A 12324-nucleotide genomic window follows, 5' to 3' on the forward strand; every position below is an offset into this window, starting at 1 on the left:
CTATGTGAATATGTGTTAAACTGTAATTTATTTCTGTGATGCGCAGCTGTATTTTTAGCATCATTACTCCAGTTTTGAGTGTCACATGATCCTTCAGAAATCATTCTAACATGCAAATTTGAGGAAAACATATTCATGTCACATGCATTTCAACACAAAAAAAGAAACAGGTTTTGCATAAAATGAAGCACATTTTAGGACCATTAAGATTGTATGCCTTATGACATTAAAGCAAGTTTTCCCTCTATACTTTCTTAAGCATAATGGGTCCAGACACTGAATAGTTTGAGCATTTAATTCCCATTAATCTCAATGGTGAAATTCCTTAATGCTATACAATGTAATTCACAATTATTTTTTATTTTAAATCAGCATAAATCAGAATCAGAAAGGCAATACAAAAGTGCAAAAATTATAATATAATATAATGTAATATAATATAATATCTCACATGAAAATGTCCCAATGCAATGCAAAAAAATCAAATTGGTGTATTGGTGTAAATTGGTGTATGGCAAATTTATGTAATTTTTTGGCATCAAAATGCTTCCTTCTGTCCCAGTTATTATGTATAGACATCTATAAGTAAGCTATCTGTAGTTAGATTCCCCTGAAAAGTGTTAAAACTGTGGCGCTATCAAAATATTATGTCATGGTATACCGTCAGACCGTCCTGCTTCACACAGGTGTAGGGAGGTCATTTATTATGCATGCTGGGACATCAAAGGCCAGAGCTCTTTCAGACTGCCCCACGTTTGGAGAAGGATCAGACATGAACTCCTCACTTTGCACACAGAGTGCTGTGGTGAGCTAGTAACCTGCATCTCTTACAGGGTCACTGACACTGATCCAAGTAATTCTAGTAAAAGGCACGAAGCTTTTAACAGGGAGATTTATCACACCTCATGACTCAATACGTGGGACTTTGGCACGCTAATTAAATGGAGAGTCTTGAGTTACACTTAGTTATCTGATCAATGTCAACACCTTAACAGCAAAAAACACAGCAGAGTGGAAGTCTGAGATACTGTGGCTAATGGCTATAGAATCCAAGAACACTTAATGAGGCAGAAGATCAGGTAGATACAAGAGGTCAACTGTAATATGATGCATCACTGCCAAGTAGGTGGATTAATTGGCGAGGAACATAAAACTGTCATATGATTGTGAGGTAGTACTGCAATAAGCAAGAAATAAGTGTCTGGTTTGCACATTTACTTATGCACACATATATAGCCTAAAATTTCTCTTAAAGGTGCACTCAGTTATTTTCCCCATTAAAATAAGTTTTTACACAAATACATTTAAGTGTGACAAATGATCTGTGTTAAACTACTGTTAAAATATTTGGGATTTTAAGATTTTTTAATGTAAAGAAGTATCTTATGCTCACCAAGGATGCATTTATTTAATCAAAAATACAGTAAAAACCGTAATATTGTGAAATATTATTACAATTTAATTTATTCCTGTGATGGCAAAATTTAATTTTCAGCAGCCATTATGCCAATCTTCAGTGTCACATGATCTTCAGAAGTCATTCTAATATGTTGATTTACTGCTCAATAAACATTTATTATTATTATTATTAGCAGTTTTTCTGTTTAATATGTTTGAAAACCATGACATGTTTTTTTCTGTATTCTTTGATGAATAGTTCAAGTTCAAAAGAACAACATTTATTTGAAATAGCAATCTTTTGTAACATTATAAACATCTTTACTTTTCATCAATTTAATGAATCCTTGATGAATAAAAGTATGAATTTCTTTAAAAATATATCTGACTGATCCCATACTTTTGAACGGTAGAGTATGTCAAGCACAAGACCACTGGGATGAAGAAGAGCCAGCCAAATATAACTTAGAAAAACTGTGCACCTGATCATTCCTCTAAAAGTGGACACATTTTTACTGGTGATTTACCTTCACATTATCTGCCTTCATCTCTGCTTCTCCATAAAGTCCTTTCATAAAGCCTGTGGTACGTATTACCTAAAAAAATTGGAAAAGTTTTTACAACCAAATTTTTTATCCAAAAATATAAAGACATAGACTCTGTTTCAAAAGTTAGCTGCCTTGTTGTCCACTGCCTTCTAAGAGCATACAAACTGAAATAGAACCTCAGAAGTGATTGATTTGGAACACTCTACACAGGCAAAAACAGTTATCATCACTTTTGTAAACTGTTCACATTAATGACAATATATAATGACGGAGAAATAATTTACAAAATATTCAGTATGAAAACAAAATGTGATTTAACACAACATTACACTATGACAAGCAATGACATAACTCAAGAGGTGCGGACAGTATGCATACAGTGGACAGCCGGTGTGATTCGATCTCTCTAGCTAATCTTAGCTGAGCTTACAACCCTTGGGCCTATCTCTGGATACAAACACACCCACTTCATCCTTAACTGTCCTCTTCCTTTACCTAATACTGTCTATAACCAACTCACCTGTACAGAGCTACAACTGTACAACCAAAAGTTTGGACACACCTGACTAAATTCATGTTTCTCATGATCTTGACACCTTGGTTTTTCATTAAATGCTAGATATTTATTTTGTTGACAAATATAAATTGTGCATGCATATGAATTTCAGTACAAAACTACAATCTTAATTCAATATTTCTTGAAATGGATGAGTAGGGAAAGCAGACAGTGAGTGTCGAGCATACATGTGAAATATATATGTAATAAAATGAAATGATTATTATTAATCATTATTATTACATTTCTGCTTTGCTATTTTAATTTGTTCAGTGTGTTTTTTAAAATTTAACAACTGTTGGATACTGGTGTTTGTTGGCAATTGTTGCCGTTTATTGGGGGAATATACTCCTAATTACAAAATCAAAAGCACAAGAAGTTGCCATACAATTTGTATTATTTTTTTCTCGATAGTCTGCCATTACATTGAGAAGTATATCTCTATTTTATCCCATGAATATGTCAAGATCATTTACATGGACACCTAGATTGCAAACCCTTGAGTTTTGTTTGCATAACCATGTGGAGCTATGCCTAGTAACCAGGTAAACAGCTCAACAAGAGCTCTGAATGCAATGACAGTAAAAACCCAGACAGAAGATGATATTGCTGACAGCGTTTTAACAGTTATTGTATTAGTAATATATTAGCTTGCTCGCCACCATCAAAACACCAACTTCATCTAAACCATTAAAGCAAAGCTCCGGCCATTCAAATATTAAAGCTAATATGAGATATTTACACATCAGGCAAACATATATTGACATTTAAGTTATCTGCCATATTTTGAAGACTATGCGCAAGCTACATTAGCCAGCTAACGTACGCGTTTCGAGATCTATAAACTGGATTTGAAGCGTATGAAGGTAAATATGTAGACGGTGAGCGAAATAAAACAGCACTTATGTCATAAAAATAATGTTTTCACTAACTCACCTCACTGAAGACATCGTGCAGGTATCGAAACGGCGGTTTGCTGAGCAGTTTTTCTGTCAGAGGAGGCTTTTTGATCACTTTTCCCAGAGTCTCCTGGGTCTTTTTGGCTACAGATTCGTTCATGGCAACAAACTAAAACGGTATTTAGTGTAAAAGATGTTTCTTTGATAATTAATCGCCCTTACTGTTCTGCTAGCAGCAGATTTCCGCTCGCTAAACTCTGCTTGTTGCCCTGGCGATAGCTTTCTGTCCCACAATCCTCCGCTGTGCGGATTCTGCGCTTGCGCGGAACCTAGGCGGTCGTCAAGGGCTAGAGGTGTCCATGACAACAACAAACAACAGTAGAACACTGTAGCTCTCCAAATTTATGTCAGTCTTTCTTCATGTTCAGACCAACTGGGACAAATATCATTCTTACCTGCACAAACCGACCAGATGAAAAAAAAGAAAAAAAGAAAAAAAGAACAACGACATGATAATAAAAAAACCTAAAAAATACAGATTACAGAATCCAGATTATATTATTTTTAACTATGCATTCATCAATATGTTTTTATGCATTAGTTAAAAATAACTATATAGAAAGATTAACATTTCAATAGTAAATGTGTAAAAAAAAAACGAATAAAAAAATAAATGAAATACAATTAAATAATAATAATAATAATTTTAAAAATAAACACTTTGTAAAAATAAATAAATAATTAAGAATAAGATTTAAATTAATTAACATTTTTAATTTTTAATTTAAATTAATAAAAAAAAGCAAATACATGATACAACAAATAACTAAAATAAAAAGATATACAGATTATATTACAGAATACATATTATATTATTTTTAAATAATTATTTATTAATACATTAGTTAAAATAACAATATGAAAAGAGAATAATAATAATAATAATAATAATAATTTATACATTTATAAATAAAACAAATTGTAAAAAATAAACACTTTTCTGACTTATTTTAATTTGCTCACAATAGGGCAGGGGTTTTCAAACTGGTGGCCAAAAGAGAGTTCTAGGGGGTCCATAAAAAAGTTGAGAAAAACTGTGTAAAAATCACAAAACAAAACAAAAACAAACAAACAAATAAAATTAAAATAGATAAATAACTAAATAAAATAGATTTAAAAAAAAAAAAAAAAAAAAAAAATACTTTTAAAAAAAATAAAAAATAAATAGTGCAACAGAAATAACATCACACCTCTTTACGTAAACCGGACTGACATCATTGCTGGATCGCAGAGCTCAAACTCCTCGTGTCTCGGTTTCTCAGCATCACTCAGAGACAAAGTGCTGAGAAATAACCTCAAGTCAGTGTCATTCACAGCCAGCTACTCTTTTCAGCTGGGTGATCTTTAGATAGAGAGATCAAAACTACTTTTAAAACTTTTCATGTAGATTCTGTCTGATACCACTGGGCCTCCATTATTAATATCCTCACATCACAAAAATACAGATACAATGATTAAGCATGCAGCCCTCCACCTACAAATGTCAGGTTGCTGAGCTTGTAGCATAACCGTGTGCATATGAGATTTCAAAGCTCATTCCTGGAATAGTAAAACAGCATGTGGCAAAGAATATTTTCTATAATGAAATTACTTAAGAAAGCACAGAGATCTTCAGATGAAAAAATCTGTTTGCATATACTACATATATACTATACAAAATACTGTATGTCCATTGAGCTTCTGTGATTGGCTAAATAAACGTGAGAGGAATTCTGTATTGCCTGCATGCAAAACCTGTTTGGGAGGTTACACATAGTGAGACTATAAAAATGCCTGACATACAATGTAGTAGTTGCTGTCGGCTTGGAGAGAGGGACAGTAAATTTAGTTCACCTGTTCACTCCCGGTAGGCTCTCTTTTACTTGCTATTTTCTTACTTTCTTGGAATTATTTAAGAATCGATCTGAATCTGAATGCATTATCCACATATAAAGGCTGGGTTGTTTGTTGGAGCACTGAGAACTATCTTGGTTTCACATTACTCTCATTTGACATGCTTGCGTTTCTTTTGCATTTCATTCCAAACTTGCCAGCATGAAAAGTGTGAAAAATGTAGTTCTTATTAGAATATCAAGGGAACATTTTACTTTCGATTTGTAATTGCATTTGATACAGGACAAGGTATGTGTAAATTATTTGTTGGTGAAATTATTAGTTGTCATTAATATCATCAAGTTAAATTATAAAAGATTAAAATTAAAATGCTTCTGTAATAGTCAAGTGAACATTTGTTATTCGTCGCTGTCAGAACAAAGTTTCACAAGCACGTTTGTCCAGTTTAACAGCTCTTGTCATCTATTTAAGAGTATGTCATGCAATTTCAGTAGGTGGACCCAACCTTAAAAACAGCTGAATAAAACATTAGCATAAAGCATTAGTCACGTTTGACTTTCCTTTTTATTCTCTCTTTTTTTCCTCAGGACACATAGCACATACTATAATCATGCAGCACTGGATGGTCTGCGTATTACTTTTATTTCTTGTGTTCTGTGATGTCTCTACTCAAAGGAAGAAAAAGGCAGTCCAAACTCTCTCAAGAGGTATCAGTGAATTGCATACGCATAAACAGAAGTCCATATACTATGGTAAATCGATCATAGAAAAATGTCTACATTTCTTTCAGGTTGGGGCGATGACACCACCTGGGTTCAGACTTATGAAGAAGGACTGTCTAAAGCTGTCGAAAGGTACCTACAATCACATTAAACACCACTCTCACTTGTGTTTTATGTATAATCAGATTTGAAATATCTGTTTTATCATAGTAAGAAGCCTCTGATGATCATTCATCATTTGGAGGATTGTCCGCACAGTAAAGGTTTGCATCTTTTGGATTCTGCATCAAACAGTTTACATGATCTTTAATGAAATAAAAATGTATAGATTAATTCTTTGTGTCATAGATGCTTGTAAGAGTGCTTAAACAAATAGTTCACCCAAAAATAACAATTCCAAACATGTGAAGTAACAGGTGCATTGTTCTTCAAATCAGGGGTTTTCAATCTTTTAGATGCCATTGACCCCCGAATATCATCATCCTCCTCGAGTGAGGATCCCATCATCAAATTTCAAAAGGAAACTATATATTTTCTTGTAAAAAAAAAAATATATATATATAAGACATGCAGTTCTACATTTAAGTTTATAGGACAACTAAACTATCAATTTAAACAAAAATTTACCATCAACTACAGACGTTGCATCCATCGATTCCGCCATGTTTCTCATTGACACGCCCCCAACTCGGAAACTCTGGGCTTAAAGAAAATTTCGAGTTTCTCACTCGTAATAACGACTTTGTGGTGGCGTTCATGTGCGTTCAACTCGTAAATACGATCTATCCGACATGACTTGAACGCACCATAAGTTAATGTAGCTTTCTGATGCTGCGTTTGAATTTTTATGCCACATTATTTGAAATTAGCGCGGGCCAAACTTTTTTCTCTCACGGGCCGGATGTGGCCCGCGGGCCGCCTATTGAGGAACCCTGATATATATATTTAATGATTTATTTTGATACTTTTTACAAATGTTTTTTGAACCCGTTTGAAAACCCCTGGTTTAAATCACAATCTGAAAGTAACAAGTGTTTGTCTTTGCAGTTTGTATAAAATGCTATTGCATGTCGATGTTTTAATCTCTTTCTGTACTCTATTTGCTTCCTTTTAGCTCTGAAAAAGGCTTTTGCTGAACATCAAACCATTCAAAGGCTGGCCAAATCAGATTTCATCATGCTCAATTTAGTGGTAAAGTACAAGTACAAGTACTGTCAAATGTTCAACAGATATTGAAGTGAGAAATGCATCTAAAACTGCAAGAATAAGCTAATGATTGTGATTTTCAGCATGAGACCACCGATGCCAACTTGGCTCCTGATGGCTTTTATGTCCCCAGGATCTTGTTTGTTGGTGAGTTTTCACATTATTTCCTATTAAACAGTTCAGTGTAATGACTTGTCGAGTTGGGATTACCTGATAATATTGTATAATCGTAACTCTGTAATTAATGGGATTTCAATAGCAGAAGCAATTAATATTAGGTAATTATGTCAGTGTGCAGTCTCAGGTGGAGCAAAAACAATGCACACTGGCAGTCAAAAGTTTGAAATAATTCAGATTGTTTTATTGTTTTTGAAGGAAGACTATCATGTTCACCAAAGCTGCATTTATTTGATCAAAAATATAGAAGACAGAAATATTGCTAAATATTATTACAATTTAAAATAGCTGTTTTTTTTTTATTATTATAATTTTAAAATGTAATTTATTCCTATGATGGCAAAACTGAATTTTCATCAACCATTACTCCAGTCTTCAGTGTCAAATGAAAGAAATCAATATTTTTTATTAAACAAGAACGCATTAAATTGATCCAAAGTGACAGAAAGTACATTTACAATGTTGGAAAAGATTTGGTATTTAATGCATTAGCTAACATTAACTAACAATGAGCAATACATTGTTAAGAGTATTTATTCAACTTTGTTAACGTTAGTTAATCAAATACAACTGTTCATTGTTAGTTCATATTAGCTAAGGTCAATTAAATAACATTAATAGATACAACTTTTGCTTTTAATAATGTATTAGTAAATGTTGGAATCAACAGTAACTAAAATAAATGCTTTAGAGGTGAAGTATTTTTCACTGTTAGGTAATGTTAACTAATGTAGTTAGCCAAATGGAACCTTATTGTAAAGTGTTATATATTTTTACTTATAAATGCTTAAGTTTATATTCATCAATGAATCCTGAATTAAAAAAAAAAAATATTATTAAATATTATTTTTGCTTTGATTTGCATTGATAACATTGATTAAAATGATGTCTGAATGATCATGTGACACTGAAGACTGGAGTAATGATGCTAAAAATTCAGCTTTGCATAGGAATAGATTACATTTTAACATATATTCAAAACAAAAAACAACTCTTTTAAACTGTAATAATATTTCACAATTTTATTGTTTTTTTTTTTCTGTATTTTTGATCAAATAAATGCAGCCTTGGTGAAGAGACTTCTTAAAAAAAAATTTAAAAAAAAATCTTAATTATGCCAAACTTTTGACCGCCAGTGTAACTAGTATAATATTGTGATATTAGGAACATATTTGTATATTATATTACATTACATTACATTATATCTAATGTTTAAAATTTAAAGTATTTACATACCATATTAGTAGGCCTATTTGTTGCACTGCCTTTAAAATCTGGTGGCCCTGGTTTCATATTCTTTATGTAAAATATCATTTGAAATATTTTTGGCTTTGATATTGAGGTGACTTATGTTTTCATGAGATTCACTCTTCTCCGTCTTCTCTCCTCCTCCACCCAGATCCCACACTGACTGTGCGAGCTGACATAGCTGGAAAATACGCCAACCGAATGTACACATACGAGCCGAGCGACATGGACTTATGTGAGTGTCTTTCTGCTGTCTAATGAGCTCCACTGAGAGGCAAAAGCTCTATATTGTCAAGTGCTTTCTGACTCCCAACAGCAGAACCAAGCTGTTCACTGTTTATTCACGCTCATCCATACCACATTCTCTGCTACTTTATGTGCTTGTGAATGTGCTAATGTTGAAAATTAATATTTGTAATTAGTTAATCAGGCATTAATCATATCCCATGCCTATATCTTTGTTTGTGTGCAGTGGCAGAGAACATGATGAAAGCCAAGATCCTGCTCAAGGATGAACACAAGAAACATGATGATCTGTGATGGATAGACGACAGCTTACTCTCTTTCAAGACTTGAACACTATATACAGGTTTCTTTGTGCAACTAACAATATTCAGTTTTGAATAAAGTCTGTTATAGTAATGTTTCTGTGTCTATTCTTTTAACAGCAAGGAATAATACAAAGGTATGAAGGAGGACGGAAACTATGAGAAACAGTCAGGGTTTATTTTGCCTCTGGCTTCACTTGACCTGTAGGCAACATCAGGTAAAACATAGCGATCTACGTGACTAAGATCAGCAGGAATAAACAGTTGCTTCAATTCAAAGTCCATTAACTAGTAAGTGAGACAAAGCCATCCTCCATTGTACAAGGATTAAGAGGCATGACTTGTCTGTAATTTGTAAAAAGGATCAAGGAAGCAAAATAAGAATCAATGTGTGAGTCTCAATGAGGAAGAATGCAAGCATCTTCCATTATGCAGTGACACAGAGTAAACACTAGATGGCAGAACACACTGTGCACAGAAGTCAGTGTCATAACCATCAATTTAATGCTCTAAATAAATGAGCATAAGCTCCCAGTAAATTACAAGTACAAAATCAATTTATTCATTAATATTAACACATTAATTAAAAGGTAGACTTCAGCAGATAAATATTAAATGACTGCCAAACATTTTTTTGCAATGTCCAATTCCACAAGTAAACATATGAGTTATGAAATAATCACTTTTGGATTAGCAAAAGCGATTTCCAAAATTGCTTATTTCTGGAGATATTTTTCCTAAACCAACTAGCAAACACACTATAACCACTGATTTTAAAGCAAAGCAAAGCAAAGTAAAGTAAAGTAAAGTAAAGTAAAGTAAATAGACAAAAGTACTTTTTGATGAGTTAAGGAACTCATAACATGAATTATTATAAATGATTATGAAAATTCTAATTGCAATTGCTGTGCTTTTCAGCTTTTTAAATTCTGGAAGTATTTTTCCTAAATCAACTAGCAAGCACACTGCAACTATTGATTTAAAATAAAAATACATTAAATTAAAAAAATAAATAAATTAGACAAAGGTGCTTTTTATGAGTTAATGAACTCGTACTACGAAGCATTATGAATGATGTAACTGAATCATAAACAATGATACAATATACTTTAAATAATTATTTCATAAGATACCACATTTTAAGTGTATTGCCAAAACATTCAAACAAACAGACATATATAAGCTGCTTACAAGAGCAGAGAGACCTTTGCACCGCTTTATGGGAGCGAGTGGTCAAAGGTTTTTGTGACATATGCTCTTTTCCGGTTATAACGACTTTTCTGATTCTTGTTTCTCAGTTAAACATGACTTAAAAAAAGAAAAGAAAAAAAAACATCCTATGGAAGCATAGAGCATCACTTAACCAAAGCTCATGGTGGGTCTGTACAATTTGTCACTTAAAAAAAACTTTACAGGGAAAATCATTTATTTTCTTTATGATCGGTACTGTTGCTCTCTAGTCTTTAAAATAACCCTGCACAAACAAACTGTAGTCAGTCACTGTACATGTGGATCATGGTGCCTAAATCAAAGGTCAAAAGTCTGGCAAAGTTACACTAGAGTTAGAATATGTTGCTATATGTATGTAAATATAACTATTGGAGCATTTATTAGCATCTTAAACAGAATAGCATGGTGTTATAAACACCTAGATCTGCAAAAAGCGTCTGCTTTGCATTAATGTAAATGAACTGTGTTCTTATAGAAAGTATGTCTGCGAGAGCTTTTGCTAAAGAGGTGGGCCTGAAGCTCAGAAAACGCTAGAAAAATGTCAACAGGATTTGAAAAAGCAGCTTTATGACTATGAGTCAGGAGTTGCTGAGTGTGCTGAATGCAGGGGAGGTGAGGTGACAGACTTAAATCCTGCGGCCCAGGGTCACAGAGAGTAATGGAGTGGAGCAGGATGGTCATTCCTCCGCCGACAGAGTGAATTAATGCTGTACGCCTGGTTACGGCTCTGACTGACAGCCGCACGCTGGTCACACAGGCGCGGGAACAGTCTTATTAACGCCACAGATGAGCACACCCTCTCACCTCACCAATAAGAGCTCTAGAGCCGCTGTCAATACACACACACACACACACACACACACACACACAGTAAGCCCTTGATAAAGGACAGCAAGGATGGTCACAGTCAAACCAAAGAAATCTGTACAAATAAATGTGTTTAATGCATTTTTTGAAGTGACTCACTCGTGAAAAATCATAGAGAGGCTGATATATATATATGTACACACACACACATATACACTATACACTACCATTCAAAAGTTTGGGGACATTAAGGACAATTTTTTATTTATTTATTTATTTCCAGGAGGGACACATTTTATTTATCAAAAAGTGACATTAAAGACATTTATAATATTATAAAATATTTTTATTTTAAATAAATGCTGCTCTTTTGTAACTTTTTAGTCATCAAAGAATCCTGAAAAAAGCAGCACAACTGTTTTCAACATTGATAATAATAATAAATGTTGCATATTAGAATGATTTCTGAAGGATCATGTGACACTGAAGACTTTGCATCACAGGAATAAATTACATTTTAAAACATATTAAAATAGAAAACAGTTGTTTTAAATTGCAATAATTTTTTCACAATATTACTGTTGGTACTTTGCTGTAAATCTAAAAACAAACTCTTCTTATTAGACAAAAATGTGAGTAAATCATGAATATTTTTAGTCTTTTATACACACAGAAAAAAGGGGTTTAAAATTGTACCTTTTGGGGTACAACAGCTTGTCCCTGGAGCAGTACCCTTAAAAGGACATTTTTGTACCTTTTTTACCCCTAATAGGTACATAGTAGTAATAAGTACATTAAGGTACTAATATGTACCTATTAGGGGTAAAAAAGGCACTAATATGTACCTATTAGGGGTAAAAAAGGCACTAATATGTACCTATTAGGGGTAAAAAAGGTACAAATATGTCCTTTTAAGGGTACTGCTCCAGGGACAAGCTGTTGTACCCCAAAAGGTACAATTCTGGCCCCTTATTTTTCTGTGTGTACCAGAAGACAGTACATTTTAAATGTCTTAATTTAGCAAACCTCAAAACTGAAAGGCATGCATTAAAAGCCATAAAACTGCTATTTTGATGATCTCAAGACGTATTT

The 12324-nt window shown here is 33.2% G+C and overlaps 2 protein-coding genes across 4 annotated transcripts in view; one reads left to right on the plus strand and one right to left on the minus strand.

Moving 5' to 3' along the window:
* The window catches only part of traf3ip1 (TNF receptor-associated factor 3 interacting protein 1), a 26662-nt gene extending 22798 nt beyond the window's left edge, over positions 1–3864 (minus strand). For both annotated transcript variants that reach the window (XM_016570302.1, XM_016570301.1), the window contains exons 1-2: positions 3439–3864; positions 1926–1994 (exon numbers count right to left, since the gene is read on the minus strand). In XM_016570302.1, coding sequence (XP_016425788.1) covers positions 1926–1994; positions 3439–3561 — 192 coding nt within the window. In that variant the 5' untranslated portion in view covers positions 3562–3864. The remainder of the gene's footprint in view (positions 1–1925; positions 1995–3438) is intronic.
* Positions 3865–5261: 1397 nt separating this feature from the next.
* Positions 5262–9330, plus strand: LOC107754004 (anterior gradient protein 3-like). Of its 2 annotated transcripts, XM_016570305.1 has the most exons (9): positions 5262–5307; positions 5882–6001; positions 6085–6148; positions 6227–6279; positions 7131–7207; positions 7306–7369; positions 8799–8882; positions 9120–9236; positions 9316–9330. In XM_016570305.1, the coding sequence occupies exons 2-8, from the start codon at positions 5905–5907 to the stop codon at positions 9185–9187; spliced, it is 507 nt and encodes a 168-aa protein (XP_016425791.1). In that variant the 5' UTR covers positions 5262–5307; positions 5882–5904; the 3' UTR covers positions 9188–9236; positions 9316–9330. The 2 variants fall into 2 exon arrangements, with proteins under 2 accessions (XP_016425791.1, XP_016425790.1); XM_016570304.1 differs by lacking the exon at positions 9316–9330 and having other exon boundaries at positions 9120–9287.
* Positions 9331–12324: the final 2994 nt, after the last annotated feature.

This window comes from Sinocyclocheilus rhinocerous, unplaced genomic scaffold, assembly GCF_001515625.1.
Source record: "Sinocyclocheilus rhinocerous isolate Xijiao unplaced genomic scaffold, SAMN03320098_v1.1 scaffold1554, whole genome shotgun sequence".
Classification (NCBI taxonomy): Eukaryota; Metazoa; Chordata; class Actinopteri; order Cypriniformes; family Cyprinidae; genus Sinocyclocheilus; species Sinocyclocheilus rhinocerous.

Coding starts and splice junctions, on each gene's coding strand:
- LOC107754004 (XM_016570305.1), top strand. CDS start 5,905: ATGCAGCACTGGATGGTCTGCGTATTACTTTTATTTCTTGTGTTCTGT. Junction 6,002..6,084: donor AGTCCAAACTCTCTCAAGAG/GTATCAGTGAAT, acceptor CATTTCTTTCAG/GTTGGGGCGATGACACCACC. Junction 7,370..8,798: donor CCCCAGGATCTTGTTTGTTG/GTGAGTTTTCAC, acceptor TCCTCCACCCAG/ATCCCACACTGACTGTGCGA.